We start from the raw sequence: 21,570 nt of genomic DNA on the forward strand, positions 1-21,570 counted from the left end.
ACCGGCAGAGGGGAGGGGCGGGAAGGGGGGGACCTGCGGCAGCGCTCGCACCGGCTGGGCTGGTCGCTGTTCGGTTAAAATCCCGCCGTGTGGCTCCACACGCGGGACGTTCCGCCCTACCGAGAAGAAAAACGATTTCCCCGTCGCGGAGCAAGGCAGCCAATCGGTGCCCGGCGCTCCGTTGCCTGGCGGCGTTGTCAAGCGGGAAGCATGGCGGCGGCAGCGGCGGGGGTTGCGGCGAGGACCGAGACTGTCTCGCCGGCTGGAGGGGGTAAGGAGGGGAACCAGAGGCAGCGAGCCTACCGGGGGCTGCGCGGCCGGGGTGCAGGTGCTGGGGGCCGGCGGGGGTTGGTTTGGGTCCCCGGGTGGGAGCTGTAGTGCGCTCGGCGCGGGAGCGGCGTTCGGACTACAGGTCCCGAAAGCCCTCGCGGTCCTCGTAATGGGGCGTGCGGGGCTCGGCTGAGGGGGAGCTGGGGCGGGGCGAGGGGGGCGCCCCCTCCTTTTGGGGGGTGAGGGGGCAGCTTGGCGGCTCCCCGCTTTCCTCCCCGCTCACGGCCGGTGCCTGAGGTGCCCCAGTGGGGTTGGAAGCGGCCAGGACAGCAAGGGGCGAGGAGATCGGCGTCGGCGCGGCTTCCCGCGCTCGGGCAGCCCGCCCTGAGGAGCGGGGGTCGCCGCCCAGGAGCGGGTTTGGCTCTGGGCATGGGCGGGGGGCGCGGAGAGGGGCTGTCCGTCCTGCTGAGGCCCGCGCCCCTAAGGAGGGATTTGCCCGCAGCCTTGTAGCAGATAGGCCAGGAGTTGAAATAAGGTTCTCTTTCCTGCAGCGGAGGGCAGAGAGGTCTTGGCAGGCAGCACCTCCTCTGAGGGTGCAGTTTTTTGCTTCCTGCCTCCGTCTGAAAGGACGGTGCCTTATAATAATGCGCATCTGAATCTGAAGGCTTAAGGGCTCAGCGAGTGAGCAGAGGCCTGAGCAAAAATTGTGAACTTCTGAGGTCCGTTAATGTGCATAACTGCCAAACGAATAATAAGCAATTCTGAAATGTTTTACTGGGTACTGAGAGCTTGTTAGGAAAATCTCATTCCTGAGGTATTATACCAATGAGTCCTTATAGTATGAAATCCTATTAACTTTCTTAAGACATATATATATAGTTCACACTGTATACTGAATAGTCATGCTTAAGCAAGCAAACTAAAGGATGCCAGCTTGTTGCAAGGAGGAGGAGCACAGACCTCCTTGAAATAGGGACCTTTGCTTCTCTGTATCTTAAAGCTACCCACAAAGGATAAAGGATACTCCCAGACAGCTGAGATAGCACCAGCATCCTACCTTCTCTAACACCTCTGTGAAACCCTCCCATTGTCTGGCAATCATAGATAAGTAACTATAGCAAGACTGACTCCAGGGACATCTAGATCAATAGAGAAGCAGGTGGATGACGATGCCATAGAAATACAGTTTCTTTTCAAATGGTAGCGTGCGTGTTAAGTAGCAACTAGTCAAACCATGTTGTACCCAAATGCTTGAAAGGTGTAAGAACCATGTGTAAAACCACATTCTGGGTGCCCCAGTTTGTATGGGACACCTGATGTGAATGATTAAAAGGATTACTCTTGTAATTCTATACTGTGGCTCCTAGCCTTTCCCCTTGGTTGATATGGGCCAGTTGTGAATTTTTGTAACAAGCCCCTGGATAAACGGGCAGATGCAAACTTTCTCTGTTTAGTTAAAGTGACCAAGTGGTTGTAGAGGTGGCAACTTAAGTGAGAAACATGGAGTACCTTCTCCCTGAATGTGCAAAGACAGGAGTGTGACTGGTTCTGTACTGCTGGCTCTGCATTGCTGCTCTTCAGAGGTCTTTGGGTGGCTGTGGATTTGAGACACAATGGAAATGTAACAAATGTCGTCAGAGATGCTTCTTAGAAAAGCATATTCTTGAGTTGACAAAATGCTATGTCAAAAGCGTTTCTCTCCATCCTTAGTATAACTAAGCCCTAAAAGCTGGCAAACTGTAAGAATACTAATATATAGTACACGTTAGGGTAAGAGCACTCTTCTGTAACATGCTGCTGAAAAAGGCAGCTTTATTTACTGAGCAGATAGTAAGAGAAGACCAAGCACTAGAATGGTGTGTGAATGTATGTAAGACAGGCAGCAGAAGCTTAATGTATGAAAATTATTATTAGCGGGTGTCACCATGCCCAGTGATTCAAGTTCCCTGTAGATGGCAAATGTTTTCCTTTTAACTTTATATAGTAACAGTTTTTGCATGGAACGTTTTGTATGTTCCATTAATTAAATGGTATGCTAGCCTACTTACAATTTGCTCCTGCTCAAATGTCAGCAGTACTGTGATATGGCTATATGAATGGGTTCTTTGTTCTGACATTTCACTAGGTACTTTGCTGGAATATGGGACATTTAGCCTATCAATACAATTTGGGGGCACAAGCACCAAAATCCCAAGGCGAGATGCACTCGAGGATTTAGCTGGTGAAGTGCTGGAGTGGAATCTTTGGGTCTGAATTAGACACGTTCCCTACCCAATAAGTTAACATAGTTAAATACTTAAGATTAGGTTTTGTAGCAGCCAGACTGCTAAAAGGCAGCATGTCATAAAATGTCTGATAGGAAGCTTTAAAGGGAGGATTGAATATTAAGTTTGGTTCTCCTCTGAAGTTTAAGCATCCAACTTCTGCCAACAGAGAGGTGTCAGTTTTGGTTTCACGGGTTGAAACCTCTGCTTTGAGTTTGCATTGAGAGTGCACTTTCAAAAAAAAAAAAGGTGTAGGCTAATAATATTTTTCCTTTGAAGTACAGGGAGGGGAGGAAAGGAAAAAGAGAAAGCTGTGGGCTTTTATTCAATGGTCTAGCTTTTTCAAGACTTGTTCATGATAAGGCTGTTTATTTTCCTCTGGTTGAAGACTATCACATGGGTATTTCACATTTATGAGTTAAGCGCCCTAATCTTCAAATCACATTTATGAGTTAAGTGCCAAAATCTTCACCTTTAGCAGGGTGTTTGATGCAATTCTGCAGGAAGGTAAGGTTTTGAGGTTTACATCCTCATCAGGTTTCCCACATTCTGATTGATGAAAGAATGGATACTGCTTACCATTTTTCCAAATTCCTCCTCTTTTAAAATTTATTTTTTTTTTTAGTGACACCTATGGTTGCTGTTTGTGGAGTGTGATCCTACAGATGTGTGCTAGGCATGTTCTGGGTTTGCTGACAGCAGGAATTTAGATAGGGTGCCTACACATAGATGGGTAGTTGTCAAGCTGCTCAAAACTTGAAATCTTTGAAGAATTTTAAAATGTAGGGGCTTTTTAAATTTGGGGGTTTTAGGATCACACCTTTAAATTCAGCTATTGAAATTTTGCTCTGCTTCCCACTTCAGAGAATCTGTTACTGACTTTCCCAGAAGTCTACCTGAATTCTTTATTGGGACGGGACCTGGAATGCATAGCTTCCAGCACCTGAATCTGTTATTCTAATATGTTTGGTCTGAAGTAATTTGCTTCAGTTTTGCATGGGAAAGAAGGTGAATTTCTATTTGCAAATAAGCTGCATGCGTTATAAAACAAATTGTTTATCTTGCTTTGCTTTTTCAGTACACGTTCTCAGATATAAAGTGTTGACTTTGGGGCTTTTTTATCTTTTTTTTTTTTTCTTCTAAGGTTTGGTAGTCAATTGCTCAGGTCAAGGATTGCAAAAACTGGGTCCAGCCTTACCCTGTGATGCTGATACTCACACTCTGATTCTGGACAAAAACCAGATAATTAAATTGGAACACTTGGAGAAATGCAGGAATCTGATGCAGGTCAGTGATACTTGACTTGAATTTGCTATGAAATAATGGTACTGTGATGCTAATTAAAATACTTCTGCTTTAAGGCCATATTGTGTATAGGAAAATAAATGATGGCTAACTAAAATAGAAAGCTTTGTTTTCAATGTAGCTCTACAGTTGATAGTGGGGGAGGCTGTTTTGCTAGTTACCTAGGTAACTAAAAATGAACCAAATAAATCCTAATGGGGAGTGTCATAAGAACATGTAGAAAAGTCATTGATAACCCAGATTTTGACACTACTTAGCTTTTGAATACCTGAGCTTTGTAACCTTAAAAAAACCTTTGTTTTGTCTTTCCTCTGTGTAATTGTAAACATAAAGACATACATACCTTTCATGTTTCATAGAATCACAGAATGGTTTGGGTTGGAAGGGACCTTAAAGTTCCAACCCCCCTGCCATGGGCAGGGACACCTTCCACTAGACCAGGTTGCTCAAAGCCCCGTCCAACCTGGCCTTGAACCCTTCCAGGGAGGGGGCAGCCACAGCTTCTCTGGGCAACCTGTGCCAGTGTCTCACCACCCTCACAGGGAAGAATTTCTTCCTTATGTCTAATCTAAATCTACCCCCTGTCAGTTTAAAACCATTACCCCTTGTCCTATCCTGACACTCCCTGATCAAGAGTCCCTCCCCACCTTTCCTGCAGCCCCCTTTAAGTACTGGAAGGCCACTATAAGGTCTCCCTGGAGCCTTCTCTTCTCCAGGCTGAACAACCCTAACTCTCTCAGGACTCTCCTCTCCATTTGGGTTTCAGAACTCTTCATAAAGGAAGAGGATTAATAGCCTTAATTTACAAGAAGAAAAAAAGCTGTGTGGATTAGTTTGAAATAGAAATAGCAAATAAAAGAATGTGAAGGGGGAGGGATCTGTGTAGTCTCGTTAACATATCAATTCATGTAGGCCCTGATGTTGCTAGTGCTTATCCTTAATTTTAATACTAGCAGCAGTGCATTGAGGTATCAGTGGTAACAATGTTAAGACTGTCCACAGTGCTTGCAAAAATCAGAGTGTTAATCCCTCCAGGGCAAAGCTGTACAAGTCCATCTTAATTGTCACCCCCAGACATGTGCCTCCAGATAGACCTGATGTCACCTAATAACTTCTAGAGACAAGTTAAACTGAGATAGGAGGGGTGGGTTTTGTTGCTACAACAAACCTTCACCAGTCTGCCAGCTTGTTGGTCATGTTTTTAATGTGTATGTCTAATTAGGATTTATCCTTCAAAAACTTTGTGATTTACAGTCCTGTTAGCACACAGGACCTTTTTGAGAATCACGTGAAATACGTTTTGTTGTCTGCTCTATTGACAGTAGGTATGATTTTACACGAAGAATAGTGCAACAGTGATTTGGCAATTCTGATTTTAAAATCTTATTTTCATATGACACGATTCCTCATTCATTTTCCTTTATTTAGCTATTGCTAGGAGGATTTCCTCTCAAGTTTGCAAAGTGAGTTGTAAAGGCTACTTTGATCAGTAATTTACTTCCTGGCTCTTGCAGTTTTTTGTGTCTATGTTATTTGCTTGAAAATGGAATACATAGATTGAAGAAGGTCCTGTTGGATTAGATTTTTAACCATTAAAAGTAAAATCCTGTTCTGTCTGTGCAGTTTAATAGTTAGAACTGTTTCTTTTATTTGTGTGTCAACCTGCAGCTCTCTGTAGCCAACAATCGTTTGGTGCGAATGATGGGTGTAGCAAAACTGACTAAGCTCCGGGTGCTAAACTTGCCACATAATAGTATTGGGTATGTGGAAGGGCTGAAGGATTTGGTGCACCTAGAATGGCTGAACTTGTCAGGCAATAACCTTAAGGTAAAGTATTTAGTCTTTATACATTTTCCAGAATCTAATGTTGTAGAAATTTGTAAAATGCTACAGGGAAATTTGAATATATTTCTGGTTTTGATTGGAACAAATGGTGAAGATTTGCATCTACTGGTTTATGAAATAGAAGAGGTCAACTTTTGGACAAGAATTGTCTAGGAAAAAATAAAAGGTTTGATATCAAAATGTGGAAGTGGAAAATAGTCCCCAAAATAAGAAAAGAATTACATCTTTAAAATGAAACTATGTAAAAACATGGGGTTTGGTTTGGGTTACTTATCCAGTGTTTTTTAGCTTTCAAAATAATTTATAGAGGATACCTGGTTTTATTTAATGACTAAAAGAGAGTTACTGTGAGTAACTGACTTCTTTATTTTTGTAGGCCATTGAACAAATCAATTCCTGTCTGTCTCTTCAGCATCTTGATTTGTCAGACAATAACATAGCTCAATTAGGCGATCTCTCCAAGCTTACATCGCTGAAGGTAGGTGCTGTTTTACCTCTGGTTCTGTTGCATTCTTTGCATAAAGAAATTTGGTTTGAAAATTGCTGCTTTTTAAAGCATTCATTATTCAAGCACGAGCTCTTAAAGCAATTTAATTAATCACTATAATTTCTAGAGGGAAGCACGTAAGAATTCTTTGCCTGGTTTTCAAGTTGCAGGAACTGAGGCAGTGATTTTTCTGTAATGACTGTAATGATTTTGATAAAGATCACATGGTGAGATCTTGTTCATAGCTCTTGGTTCTCTCCTCATGTCACAAATCAAGACAAAACCTAGTGTTAACTCTTTCAGCATGAGCGCTGTAGAGAAAAAATGTTTCCAAATACATTATTTGTAACTGACTATACTTCAGTTCTGCATCTTAAAATGAGAAGAATTTGCTCTAAAACATACAAATCTAAAATATAAAAATTCCTTACTGGAATAAAAAATTTTGATGGTACCAAAAAGCCTTAATTCTAGTTCTTTTGTGTGTATTGTACAGGTATTGCCCGAACAAGAAATATGGGGGTTTTGATGAAACATATATTTCATCACTGTATTTTTATTTTATAGACTCTTTTGCTACATGGAAATATTATAACTTCACTTCGCACTGCCCCCATTTGCCTACCTCAGAATCTGACTGTTTTTTCTTTGGCAGAAAATGAAATCAGAGACTTAAATGAGGTAAGATATGGAAGATATGTCGCCTTGTCTTTAGGTAGACTGAAAGCAGATAGTTGGATAATTCTTCTGAGGCTGTAAGTGAAAATGGGCTCTCTTCTTCAAAACCACCCATGTTGATAGAAGCAATTTTTAATAGTTTGTATATAATAACAACTATACTTGCATTAGCTGCACAAGCTTAGGTGATACCTTTTAAAATTTATCCTTGAAAGAAACTTTGCCTTTTTTATTTTATGTCTATATATTATTCAAGGTTGTCAGAAGTATACTTTAAGGAGTAAATTCATAGAGAGGTTTTCATAATTGTCTGAAGATTAAAAGCTGAGCTGATTAACTACTGCAGAGGGCTTCTGCAGCTGCTGTGTTTAGAACAGAGGTTTGAATTGTGCTTTTGCAACTGATGAGTTTTGGGCCCATGTCTTAATCTGTTTCTCAAACACTGTATAAGAGAAACACATTCTGCCTGGGATTTTTGTCTTTATTGTTTTGTTTGGGTTTTTTTAAATAGAAGTAGCAGCCAAAACTGTCAGTTGGACTTCCATGTTGGAAGAAAAATCTTATTTTGGTAATACATTTCTCTTCAAAACAGGACAGTGTTTCTACAGCTTTTTGGCTTTTTTTTTTTGTCAAAATCTCAAATTTTCAGTGAACTGAAATTATAGAAATACTATACCTTTCTATACTTAAAGCCTCATTCCCAGATTTCAAGAGAAGCTAATACTTTCCAAGGGCTATAGTACTTACAGGAGAATTAATGGGAAAGTGGCAATAGTTTATAGAAGGTCCTTTGAAGATGTTCATGTTCAAAAAGCAAATGTGATTTTTCAGTGTATTTATAGTTTTGTTGTTTTGTGTGAGATGTCTAGCTGTAACTAGGAGAAATGTGGTACATTCTGTAAGCATTTAATGGGTTCTGTTCAGTTAACAAACACATTTTGTTTTCTTAGGTTTCTTTCCTGACCTCTCTTCATCAATTGGAGCAGTTGTCAATTATGAACAATCCTTGTGTGATGGCCACACCTTCTATCCCTGGCTTTGACTACAGGCCGTATATTGTCAGCTGGTGTCTGAACCTTAAAGTTCTTGATGGATATGTGATTTCTCAGAAGGAAAGGTGACATAATAGTATTAAATCTCTAAAATTATTAAATTAAGTTTGGCTAAGCTGAAATTGCATTTTTATATAATAAAAAATTGGAAAAGTGCTAATGATCTGAAATTCTGTTTGTCTTGCTGATGGCCATATGAGATATGGGCCAATTAACCTTGTTGCTTTTGCTAAATTTTTCATCTATTACACTGAAATTATTATGTAAGATCACAAGTTTATTTAAGTAGAAGCATGAAGTAAGCTTTTCTTTTGTTACTCAACTCGCAGTCGCACTTTCACAAAGCAAAACCGTGGTAGCAATTTATTGATGGTCTGTTACCCCTTCCAAGCTTACAGCCTATTTGACTTTGCAGAATGGGACAATCAGCAGATATTAAAGCTGTTAGCTTGGGGGAAGCTCAAATATGCCCTTTTACAAAGGGCCTGATTTGCATGTGCATTTCTAGATTTGGCATTTTTTGTATCAATTAGTGAAATACTATTTTGCTCAAATGACTTGTTACTGTGTGATTGTGGTCATTATATCACTATGATATCTGTATGAGAGTAGAGATGTCGTCTTAAAGTTTTTGACATTGGAACAGTCCAAGCATAAATACTATCCAGTATAAACATATTCCAGTCTGATACTTGAATGTATTCCGGGACATTAATGTCTTTTTTTCCTCCATTACTAAAATAAAAAGCTGCCTTTTTGTTCATAGGTAAACCAATTCTGTTTCTGCTTCACCATAACATAATATGACTTTCTGAAAAAGTTGCCTGTAAGAATTCTAGAAAATTTTTTCATGACTAACAGGGTTTTCTGTATTAACTGTATAATTATATATAGATATACTATAGTAAATGTTCTCAGAGTTAGGAGCATTTATTTTAAAAACAGATTTCAGTTGTTGAGTACTTTCAGCAAGATCTGCTCTCTACACCTATTCTGCATGTCTGTGTGAGCTTTTGTATTTCTGTGAAACCTTTGCTGATAAATTTATTGATACAAATGTGTTTTCAGTGCTCAAAAGACTACACACAGATAAAGCAGAGACTGCATAGTTTCGGTCAGAGGGTTTCTTTTGTTTCATCGATGCTTTTGTGAGGGAATACTTAGTTCATTATTCTGGTAATGAAATTCCCAGTTCCTCTGGGCACTGAGCATGTTCCAAGTTTTGATTAGATTTGTAGATTAGCTCTTAGGTACCCAACAGAAGAACAGTAATTAAAGGAGAGTTAGGGGTTTTATGCCATGCGTTAATGGTGACTGTTTTCCCTCTTCCTAACAGTTTGAAAGCAGAATGGCTTTACAGTCAAGGTAAAGGAAGATCGTATCGACCTGGGCAGCATGTTCAGCTAGTCCAGTACTTGGCTACCGTTTGTCCTCTTATATCTACATACGGTCTCCAGACTGAAGAGGATGCCAAACTGGAAAAAATACTGAGTAAGCAAAGGTCAGAACTTCTTGTTTCTCTGTTGTTAAGAAAATGTAACTGAGAACATAATTGTATGTGTTAGATATAATAAGATTTCCTTTTAAGTATTTCAAAGCAATGGTGAGGGCTGGAGATAGGAAGAGTAGTGGAGGTACAGGATGTGTCCCAGAGGGGAATGGGAGTGTTTTCCTGCTTGCTGTGCCATCTAGGACTGTGATTAAAATAAACAAGGTCCCTACTGAGATTTTTTGCCACAGAGAAAGTGAGGAAAACCTCAAAAAGGAGCTTAGATTAACTTTTGTTCTAATTGTAAATGAAGACTATTGTGGTACACTGATGTATCAGCCACTTTTTTGTTGTTAGTATATTCTTTCTTGGTTTTAAAGTTGAGGTTGTCCGTTGAGGGACAGTGTTCCCAGTGATGCAGTTGACAATCGCTGCATCTGGCACCTCGGGTCTGTCAGCAGAGGCCTCTACAGAGCCTGCTGGCTCTGCCAGCAGTAGCTGTTTTGCTGAGGTCTGTGCAAGCAGATGAGGAGAGTTACCGTGGTGCACTTTCCTCCCATGAAAGGGTGAACTAATTGAGATTAAAAGTCAGAAAACGTAACAATACAGGTATCCCTATTCCCCAGGACCCATTGACAAACTTTTTTGTAGAAAGATCAGAGCAGAAAACTCAGCTCAAAGGAGCAGGCTATGTATGTGGCATAGTGTGGGTAAAAGTTGGGAAACAAAAGTGTTGTGGTAAGCAGAAGGGTGGCATCTCATTAAAAGGGCTGGAAACTTGGGAGCATCTGGAAGGAGCTACTGTATACTTTGTCAGCGTAGCTTGATCTCCAGGAGGAAATTACAGAAGTGTTGGGGCCATTTTGGAGGAGAAGGTACAATTAAAGCATATTGACAATGGAATTTCCAGCTAAATGCTGTGACATTCACATGGTGTTACTGGGGAAAATTCATGAAGTTGGCTTGTAAAATATAACTCTTCAAAAACTAAAAAATCCCAACAAATGAACAAAAAACCTCACCAGAAGAACACCACCCCAAAGTCCCCACCATAAATATATATGCACACACATACATGATTTACAGGGCAGTTTGACTTTCTGACCTCTACTTCATGATCTTTGAATTTAGCTGGACTGAAACAACCTGTGTGTTTTCTCAGTTTGTAAAGGATGATTTTATGTTTGTGGCAATGTTTCTTGATTTGTATTAGGCTTTTGTCCCTTTAACAAGGATACCCTTTCCTTGATTCAGCCATTTTCAAATGTAAAAGACACTTCCTCCTTTCCTCAGACTCCTTTACACATACAAGCATAATGTGTCATGCAGTAGACAGGATACCTGCAGACTTTCCTTGTGTCTAGAAATACTTCGTGGCTTCTAGTCTATAGTCAGAATTGCATGTTGGATTTTTTTTTTTTTTTTTTTTTGATACACGTATTGTAATGAAGAAAAAGGGGCAGGAAGAAGGGGAACAGGAGCAGTCTGTGCAATCCCCTACTTTGTGAGTAGTCCTGTTAGTGTCTTGTAGGTGTAGGGCTCTGCATAACTAGCCTCTTGTTTAGAATGGTTTGATCACTAGTTTCCTCTAAAGTAGTTGATAGTTTCTTTTAGATGTCTTCTGCACCAAAAAAGTATAAAATAAATACAAAATCTGTTGGAACTCTGCTTAGGCTCCACCAGCGGCAGTTGATGCATCAAAACCAAAATGAAGGACCACCTACATCATCTACTCCCAACAAAACCCCACCAGTTACTTACGAACACAGCAGTCCAGCCCAGCCACCACAGATAGTTCTTGAAAGTGGTAAGAAGCTAATCTGCACCTGTGATCTAACCTGTGGAAATAAACATTTTTTTGAACACAGATAACTTTGTGGAGAGAATTTCGGAACGAGACCCTGTTATTATTGTATTCTACTGATTTTTTTTTTTTTTTTTTTTGTAGATTTTTCAACTGAAGTTATACTTTTTTTCTAAAAACATATATATTGCATGTTTTTCATGTCTTGAAATGCAAGTAAGATTGTTAGATGAAAAACACAATCCCATAAAATAAAGAGTTATTACTTTGTTCTATCTGGTAAAAGTGTAACTTCTCTATGGGGAGGCAGTTTGTGCAATTAACTGTACCCAGCGTTTGCAAAGTTTGTGGATGTTACTGTGATAAGTAGTTACTGTCCCTATTGTTATACAGAAATAATGCTTCTCATTGCTAGCATTTTAGATTTTCTTACACGCTCAGGTTCTGACTATCTAAACCAAATTGTGAATCTCTATGAATTAAATGAAGCTATGTTATTGAAATAATTTAACACTTTTGAACATGGCTTTCTGCCTGTCTAGAACCTATCATCCAGAAGAATTCCTGGGTTGGACAAAGTGCAAATGATGATCATTCCTATGCAGTAAAGAACACTTTTCTTCTTTCAAGAAGTTTTCGCAAGGAGCTGTACCTTGAAGATATACAGACAGATGAAGACAAACTAAACAGCAGCCTTTTATCCTCAGAGTCTACTTTCATGCCAGTTGCTTCAGGATTGTCTCCGGTATCTCCTACTTCAGACCTGAAACTACATGGAATCAACTTGGGCCTAGAAGATGATGATGGTACAGTGATTGAATGTGTGAGAGATGTTAATAGTGGAGAAACAGCTAACAAGCAAGAAGCTTCATGTGTTACAAGAGAGCACTTGAACAGAGCAGTGGGAAGTTTGGAAACTCAAGAGAGTATCAAAGAGAGTGTGCTGTTGCCTTCTGATCCAGTAACAGCTAGCCTGACTGCTAATACTGGCAGTTGTTCAGCATGCTGTGAAGACCAAACTCTGCATAGTCACCCCAGCACCTCAATAAGTACCGAATCAGGAGTTACAACTCTCTGTTCTGACCAGATGACAGGAGAGAGTTCTGACTCATTAGCTGTTGTCGATCAAGGTGCAGCTGAACTGCAAAGAATGACTAACGCAGCTACCAAGCTTCAAGCCTGCTGGAGAGGATTTTACACGAGGAACTACCATCCCCGAGCCAAAGAAGTGCGGTATGAAATTCGACTGAACAGAATGCAGGAGCACATCATTTGCTTAACTGATGAAATAGAAAAGTAAGTTGAGGTTGCACTGTGTATTTTCAAATCTGAATAAGTATAGCTACTGCTCCAGGATATTTCAGAACAGGTATAAATGGGTCTTGATATAACTACTCACAGTAGAACCTAGCACTGGTAATACAAAACTGTGATTACAGTAGAAGATTGCTTCCTGTAAGATATGCACAGTTACACACATAGCCGTTCGTACGCTAAGTGCCTTCTATGAGTGGGTTGGGTTAGAATACATTTTTCTATTCCTCTGTTAGCATGGCATGCATGTTTCACTGCATAACCAAAATAGAAATTGCTAAGTGTGATTTTTTTTCTTTTTTTGTTTTTTACTCGTCTCCTAGCAATTACAGACTCTATAAATGAAGTGTCCATATTGAGAGTCATTCCTCTGTTACCAGTGAAAAGAAGAATTCTCTCTGCCTTGCGTGATACAATTTTAAAATGTCATTCTGTGCTTGGTTCTGGGTTTTTTTGATCCTATAAATCCATGTTTGGAGGAGATATTATCACAGTTCCTCAATTTGTAAGATATAGATTGTGGATTTAGTTAATATCTTTCTGGATCAGCCTGGGAACTGGCAGTCGAACAGGCTCTTTTCCTTTACTATCGCAAGTGACAGGAGTTCTGTAAATCAAGTTGAGCCCTCAGTGAACCTCTAGAAACTCCCAGTGCTTACACAGCATACCAACATCCAAATGATATCAGCTGGGAGAGCATAATTTGAAATGAAGAAACCCTATTTTGTTTGGGGTTTTTGTGCAGGAAAAAGAAGCATGTCTACTTAAAATGAAGAGTTCAGGTTCAGTTTACAAAAAGACACTTAGAGTATTGGCAAGTCAATAAATGTGCTGCAGCAAAAGGAAGCAGAATCTTAATGTGACTGAAAAAAAAACTTGAAGTCAGCAGCTGGATATTGATAGCAAGCCAGACTGCGGTAATGTCTTAATGTTAGGCTCTGTTGTATCTTTCAAGAGTGCTGTTATATAAGTAGGCATTTTTATGTTTTCTTGTTGATCCTGTGGCCCAAATGTTGCGTATTTAAGCTGCATAAATTTGGATGTGTGCTCTTGCAGACTAAGAAAAGAAAGAGAGGAAGATAAAATTCAGAGGCTTGTACAGGAGGAAGCTGTCAGGTTTCTTTGGGATCAGGTAAATAGTTTTAGTCCTCTTATTTTTCTGCTTGCATATGAATTTGAAAGGCATTATTTCGTGCTGTAGATCCTGAAGAGATAGTCAATATGGTTCATTTTTTCCAGTGATGACTTGGGTGGCTTATTAGAATCTAATTTCTGTGTTGTTTGCTATATTAGTATTCTGAGGGAAAATAACATTCAGAAGTATCAGTGCAAGAACACTGGTTTTGTTACAAAAGGCTAAATTACAGCCTGGTGTGAGAAGGAGGACAAAATGCAAGGGAAGTGAAATAAACATAGCAGGTGTGAAGAATGATGTGACTGCTAGATGCCCAGGGCAAATGGAATGGTGTCAAGCCATGTTGCTTGTCAGCAACTCATTTCTAAAGTAGAGAAGTTATTAATAGTAATAAGCTATTCTTCCAGAAATAAGACTTGACTGTTTTCTTAAGAATGGGTTATTTCATAAAGGTCTCCATCCTTTCTGTTTTTAAGAGCAGATTCCTTTTTCTTCAGGTACTTGAACTGGGCGGCTTGTGTGCTCTGTCAGGGTTGGGCATCTAGGTTTAAAAGCCCTTATTTAACAGTGGTTTTCCCTAAAGGTATAACGAACCTCTTGTTAGTTTACCTCAGTCTTAAATTTTATACTAGAGCTTTGTTGCTGATGGCAAGAAATACTCTAGAAATCGAAGTACTTTTAGTTGCATTTCATAATGAAATTCTCTCTATACTTTAACAGGTTAAATCCCTTCAACAGTGGCAGCTTTCAGTGACAGAAAATTTAGGCGCCGCTTGGCAACCTGGGATGCCTTCAGCCAGTACTGTCTGTCCATCCAAACCATCTATTCGATCATCCACACTTGAGCAAGAAACCCCACCAGATGTTCGTTCTTCTTGGTTAGTTCCAGCTAGTGATGTTCATCAGGAAAAGTCTTTGTTGCAGTTCCCAGATTCTGGTTTTCACTCCTCTGTGGCTGATCAGACTCATGCCAGTGACTTATGTAGCTCTGAAAAGAGTTTAACAGAAGCAACTGAGACCTCTCTTTCAGTGGAAACTGTCAAACAATGTGGCAATTCTGTTTCGGCATATTTCTCAAATGTGGAGGATGGCCATGGGGAATGTGGGCAAAGTAAAGAGAGCTCTGGTAATGAGCAGGACAGCAGACTAATACAGCAGTATCTGGAATCTGTTCAGCAGCTGGAAGAGGCTGATGAAGGGGCAAATTGCCATAATGATACAGAGGGTAGCTGGCCACAACTCGCTCTTTCAGCAGAAAGCCGAGATTCTTCATCTGACACTGTCTCTGTAGATCTCCCTCAAGATTCATCTTCCCCTGCCCGAGGTGAAATCAGTCAGACACCAGAAAGCTGCAAACTGAATTCAGGAATAGTAGAAGGGAAGCAAACAGACCGCGATTCTTCATTTCAGATGCTGCATGTTGGGATAGCTGTATAGTAGGCTCGGATCCACAAAGGACTAGGAATTCCATTTCACTTTCCTTTCTCTTTGTTTTTCCCATTTATGTAAAACTTTTTTCATGTGTGCTGTTTCAGATTTTGACTCATGTTACCAATTTATGTTTTAATTAGTATTTTACTGATGTTGCTGAGGACTGACACTAACTACGCTAACCTGAAATCAGCAAAGTTCTCAGTGACAGTCATTATGCACTTTATTTTCAAACATAAAACTGATATCCTAATAACTGGCTTCCATTAAATTAATTCTGAAGATTGAGGGTGTTGGGAGTGGTGGTGTTTGCTGTAAATTCACTTCGGTGAATGTGTTAGTAAGTCTTTGAATTTTTTTCTAAAAAGCGGTATTGAGTTCTTACTTTGCAAAGAGAAGGAAACAATATGGGAAGAAACGGGGTCAATATAGGCAGTGAGTGTGTATATGGATACAGCCTGGTGAGAAAGATGAAAGCAGTTGCCTTTCAGACTTCTTTTGACTTTAACAAGAGCAGTTTGGTCCGTGTTTCAAAGATGCATTCCGTGAAACTAGTGTCCAAGTCAGTGACTTCTTTTTGTCCTTTCCTTGAAGCTGCTGGCTAGGAATTAGATCATTTACATGTGCACTGAAACAGGGACTTACAGGACTGAGACCTTAGGGAGCTTCAAGCAAACTTCGACCTTTTTTTGCTCTGGGGTTGAATTTCCCTCCTTTCTCAGGTAAGACTCAAAGCGGAACCAGTAGCAGCCTTTGCTAAATAAGAATTTCAAAAGGATGTGTGATTTGGGAACATCATTTCCAAGACTGCACAGCTGGGTTACAGCAGCAGCCTTGGTGACATATGTTTTGCTTCCAGAAGGATGCTAATGTCACTGTGGGATCTGGATCTGCGTGGCTTTCAAGACATTGGCGCCTTTGATGGATCACAGCTACTTCTATCTACAGGTGGAAATATTAAAAGCAAATGCCATGACTTAAAACTATTTCTTGACATCTCTCTTGGGTTTTTTGTTTGTTTTTCTCTGTGTCCAGTATTTGATTATTAGATGTGGATAAAAAGCTCTGTTTCTTCCCTGTTGGCAAATGTGCTAAGATACCTAGGCTATGCTTTCCACTTAAACACTGGGGAAGCAGTAGGGTTTGTATCTTGCCTAGCCATTGCTGTGTTGGTTTTTTAATGGAAAAAGATGAGGTATGTTAGTGTACCGCAGAAGTGACAAGGGAAATCTGTTTTGCCATGCGATTTGTGATGGACACTAGTAAAATAAAAGTTGACATCGTGACTTCTAGGGGTCAGTTCAGTTTGCTGATACTGCATTTTGCGGTGTGTACTGGAAGGCCAGTGTTTCAGTAGTTTACCTATATTAACTTCTCAGATATAAAGACACGTGTATATTATAAATCTTTGAATCCACATGTTAACTTCTGGTGCTATGGTGGTGTTAAAATCAAGTAGTGCTGTTTTAAAGTGACTCCTATGGCCATGTTACCATGTAAAATAGTTGAATTTTTGTAAAAGCTTTGGTTGCTTGTCAGCTTTAGGTTCTGAGCTGAAATTTACAACTACTCAGGAGTTTGGCATGAGGCCAGTATCCGCTTGAGGCCTCAAAGTAGCCTTTATTTAGAACATAAATGGTGTATTGGACTTGTACCAGCCATCTGCCCAGTGGCGAAATTCACCTTGGAAGAATAAAGCTTGCCTCTGTGTATGGAATAGCCATCATCTCTTTTTTCCCACCCCCAAAAAAAATAAGTTCTAGGGCTCTTAACTTCTCAAAAGAGCTGTCACTGCAATCAAGCTGATATTTGACTGTGCCTTGCATACATGAGAGCACTGAAAAAACCTGCCAGCAACTGAGGTGGTAGATTCTTAATGTGCTATCTTTCTAACTCCGTCTAGTTACAGCATGTTTGTAGCATAACCATATTCATAATTAGATCTTAGAGCAGGAATGTGCTTGAGTATTGAAAGTAGTACAGGTGCATTAATGTATCACAACATCTAATTAAAGTGTGTAGTCTTACATGGTCATACCCTTGTCCTCTGAAGGTTCTCAACTTGGATTTAAATCTGCCATGCTTGGACATCTCCGCAGTTCATAGGATTTGGCTCTTTGGCTGTCAGTCTGTTATTTAAAAAAAAAAAAAAAAATTCTCATGTAAACCTTTGAAGAGGCTTACTTTGGGTTTTGAGAGAGAAATTGTTTCTGTCTGTAAAACAGTGGTTAGGTGTAATAAAATAGTAACTTCTCTTTCGTGACAGAGTGCTGTATTAGCATATTCAAGAATTTTCAATTAGAAAGAGGAGAAACAACTTTAATTTTTGAGGTGTCCAAGGGGAAAAACTGGGTGAATCTTTAAATTTTCATGGAAGCCCTAGATGTTTCTTGACGTTTCCTCTGTAACAGAGGAATTAGAGGAATTAGAGCTTGCAAACACAAACACAAAACGACTTATTTTAACCAATGCCTAGGTCAACTGTTGGCTTTTTTTAACTTGTAACCTGTGTATCCAAAAGTGATTTTATGAAGGTACAGCAAAGTGTGTACCGACATATAATCAGTTTTATCTTACTCTTTTGGGGAAGCTGTGAAATATGAAAGATTTTTTTTTTTTTCTGATGTTCGGAAAAGTATCTTGCGTGTATAGAAGATGGGCTGCCTGAATATACAGAAATCACAAGAAATGGTGAAGTTTTGGATTAGTTTTTACAGGGTTAAATGTAATTAGTTTGTATATACACAGTATTTCATCCTGACCATTAAAGTACATACAGGGAAAGACATAATGGGAGATAGAGTGGAAAAATAAGGAATCAAACTGGATGTATATTTAGAAATGGCTTCTTTCAGTCTGTTTTGAGCTCTTGAAAAATCATGATATGGAAATGTCATAGTTTAATATATGGCTTAACATTTACTGTTCTTTGTATAAGTTTTCTTAATTTAGGTATGTAATATTGTTTTACCTGGATAGAGATGCACAGCTCCCTTTAGAGATGATGGAAATTTCATAAAGGAATCGGAAGGCCTAATATATGAAAATCCATGTCTGAAATTTTCCTGTATTAATATGGTATGTTTTACAGCATTTTCCTTTTGCAAGGCTTCATATTCAACAGAATAATGTGCTTTGTAGAAGGAAGGCTTGTCTGTGGTACTTTGTCCTGGGCTGGTCCTCCAGTATTGATGGAAGAGATTCCTAACGGTTATTTGTCAGGCAGCATTGTCAGCTCTTCCGTGAGTACAGTTTAAGCGCTTCTTTGATTTGTTTCAGATAAATTGGCTAAGTATAGCTCAGACTAACGATTTAAACTGTGCCACACAAGTAGTTTTTTCCCCAAATGAGGTGGTTGGCACATGCAAACCTTTTTCAGCCAGTCTGTGGCAGAAATTACTCTTTTGCCTGCTTTTATGAAGGTAGGGAGAAGGAGGAAGGTGGAAAAGCATTTATATATGTTTTCAGGTTTAGTCTGTAACGGTAACACCAGCTCTTTTATGATTGCAGGCCTGTTGACATTTTATATTTCAAGGTTTTTTTAAGGTATTTGGATTGTATTGATTCTTCTCTGTTAGATAACTCTGTTAGATACAAAAGGGAAACACAAGGTAATGACTCATTAATGACAGAAAGTAAATTTCTGTTTCTGCCTTCTTCCATGAACTGAGCTTAATGGTCACAACTCTGGTTTTAGTACCTAAAACCATAATTTAAGTGAGTGGGAGATTTAGCTGCTGAATTGATGCAGCAACTGTAATGGTTTGGGGTTTTTTTTGTGGTGACTATTCCTGTGTGGTGCTATTTTGTAAAACAAGTACGTGTGGCAAGGATGGAATTTTTAAAAGGTACTGAACATTGGCCTAACTCTTGCTTTTATTTCCTTAAAAGAAGCGGGTCATGCTTAAGTTGAGTCCTTGTGAACTGGCTGTCTGAATTGGGATTTTGTCATATTTGCATCCCCAGAGAGTTCTTACACCACAAAGCAAGAAGGCATTAAGACTGCAAATTATATTTTGTTGCTTCTAAAACACAAACATCTTTCAGCAAATACTTGAGAAAGTCCTTGTTAAACTAAATTGCAGAAGCCTAACATTTTGTTTATAGTTAAGTTCCTTAAACAACCATAGATTATACTATTTGCATGCAGCAATTTCAATAATGCACTTCGCAGCCAGTCTGTATATAAAAAACAAGTTTCATTTTTTTCTGAATAATGTTTGTATGTCATTGAGCTTGCAAATTGTTCCTGGTTTTTATGGATTTGTATATATTGTCTTAAGAACTCCAATCTTAGTTTTTACTTGTAGCAGGTTGTTTGATGAACGAAAATGGAAGATACATTTCTTTGAGACTACCTGGGTACTTGTTATTGGACTGGAAGTTACAGTGTGTCTCACGCAGATACACTTTTTCTTGAGAGGATAGAATTGTAGCATTTGGTGGAGACTGATGGAATGACAAAAATATGTAAAAACTGGGCAGTTCCCCTGCTTTTAGCAAGTGGAAAAGAGATCTTTTTTTTTTCCTGTTGTATTAACTTTTTTTTTTCCCCTTGAGGACTGTGCCACCCAAATAAGTAAGCATTCAAGTATTCATGAAGTCTTTCACAAAGTCTTTTTTTCATAGTTACAAGGTTTTTTTTCCCAGTTTGGCTTTCTAGGATGAGTTACTGAGAAACACTTGCTTACTATATGCCTGCCAAAAAGTTGGGACTTTCTGTGTATTTTTAAATGCTTTCTTTATGTTAGTAATGAAAAAAGCACAGGATCCTTTACTTGCAAAAGCATAAACCAGTATTTATCAGGAAAGGTGTTTTATCTCTTGGAAAGTACCATGCCAAATTTGATTGTATAAGAGCTCTCAGTAAGAAGCTTCTTTTCTGGCTTCATTACATTTATAAGTATATGGGCCAAATTCACTTGTAGCATAATTCAACTGAACTAAATTTTGTTGAGTCTTTCACCGTAGTATTCTACCTCTAAACTAGAATCTGAAAAAAGAACAATTAGGCATTGATTTGTCTTTCTACTTCTCTCTATTTTTGTGAAGAATGGTGGGTGGTTAAATTGGTACAGTTCGTATATTTTCTATAAGTGTTTACATTTCTGGATTTATTGTTTCTTAAGTATTTTGTTTGTACCTCTGAGTTTTGCATTTTAAATAAATGATTTGTACGTTTATTGAAAATGTTAATTTGTACTTGATCCTGACTCTTATGGCTAATCATCATTGCCTATGATTAAAGGGCTCTTTTGGAGACAAAAAGTTTAGAAATGCACAGCAGTGGTGACAAGGTAAGCATTAGCATTCATGGCTTGGTACAGCTGAGGCATCTAGTGCCCACCATTTTAGTGTTGAAGGCACTAAGAGTGTGGTAGGGTGCTTGAAATTTTTATGCCAATTGATTAGTAAATGCCACAGGAATGGGTATTCATGATTTGCAGTCCTTTGTTTCTATCAGTTGGCCTCTTGTTGGTGTTAATTCCCTACTGTGTTTAAATTAAATGGCAGTGTTCTGTACAGAGCTTTCTAGAACGAGAATTAAGGCTATTGGCTTATCAAGAGAAATACAATTGCAAAGCATGTTGTTCCCTCTCCTGTTTTGGTTTGGTCAGATACTTGCTGTGTGCTTTAATAGATTAAGACTACTTAAACATCTTGCAGGCTTTGACAGACAAACAGTCCAGGAGCTTGGACATGTATGAAAGTAATGTTTTACTGCAGGACAGTCATCCCAAAGGTAAAAAAAAAACCCAAACAACGAGACAGAAAACCAAAAATAGTTTTTGCTCAACTCTCATTTCGCAGATGGAGGTTAGTGGGCATTTTTTAATGCTTTGCTAAGTGTTTCCACTTCATTATACTGAAGACATTAGCTGAGGTTTTTAAGTGAGACTCTTCTTGCTCTTCTGTGAAGATGTTTGAAAGACAGAAATAAGCATAGCTGAAGTGACTTCATTTCAAGTCTTAGAATAGCAGTGCTGTTTTCTCTTGGAGTAGAGTTAAGACCTTAAAGCTGTACTGTGAAGTTTAAATGCTCTGTGTTATAACCATATAGTAACCATAACACTTTGGGAGCTCAGCTTGAAGGTCCCTCTTGTTCCTGTTTTTGATTCATATTTATAATAAGATTGGACATTAAAATCTTTGGCTTGAGTTGGAAAATAAAGGGATAAATTACTGACTCGATGGCCAGGCCCAAAGAGTTGTGGTGAACGGAGTTAAATCCAGTTGGCAGCTGGTCACAAGTGGTGTCCCCCAGGGCTCGGTTTTGGGGCCACTCCTGTTTAACATCTTTATTGATGATCTAGACAAGGGGATCGAGTGCACCCTCAGTAAGTTTGCAGATGACACCAAGTTGGGTGGGAGTGTTGATCGGCTCGAGGGTAGGGAGGCTCTGCAGAGAGACCTGGACAGGCTGGAGCGATGGGCTGAGGCCAACTGTAGGAGTTTCAATAAGGCCAAATGCCGGGTGCTGCACTTCAGCCACAAC

The 21,570-nt window shown here is 39.4% G+C and overlaps 1 protein-coding gene across 1 annotated transcript; it reads left to right on the forward strand.

Annotated features, from left to right (window-relative positions):
- Positions 1–20,264, forward strand: CEP97 (centrosomal protein 97). Its single transcript, XM_074855923.1, has 11 exons — positions 1–271; positions 3,679–3,821; positions 5,508–5,666; positions 6,061–6,162; positions 6,739–6,852; positions 7,800–7,966; positions 9,238–9,402; positions 11,064–11,197; positions 11,737–12,490; positions 13,565–13,640; positions 14,364–20,264. Exons 1-11 carry the CDS (start codon positions 211–213, stop codon positions 15,078–15,080), a joined length of 2,592 nt encoding a protein of 863 aa, XP_074712024.1. The 5' UTR covers positions 1–210; the 3' UTR covers positions 15,081–20,264.
- The last annotated feature ends 1,306 nt before the right edge of the window (positions 20,265–21,570 follow it).

This window comes from Strix uralensis, chromosome 2, assembly GCF_047716275.1.
Source record: "Strix uralensis isolate ZFMK-TIS-50842 chromosome 2, bStrUra1, whole genome shotgun sequence".
Classification (NCBI taxonomy): domain Eukaryota; kingdom Metazoa; phylum Chordata; class Aves; order Strigiformes; family Strigidae; genus Strix; species Strix uralensis.

Excerpts from the sequence above, each read along its gene's own strand:
- CEP97 (XM_074855923.1), top strand. The coding sequence starts at position 211 with ATGGCGGCGGCAGCGGCGGGGGTTGCGGCGAGGACCGAGACTGTCTCG. Across the intron at positions 6,853-7,799 it reads AAATCAGAGACTTAAATGAG|GTTTCTTTCCTGACCTCTCT; the intron begins GTAAGATATGGA and ends TTGTTTTCTTAG. Across the intron at positions 12,491-13,564 it reads TTAACTGATGAAATAGAAAA|ACTAAGAAAAGAAAGAGAGG; the intron begins GTAAGTTGAGGT and ends GTGCTCTTGCAG.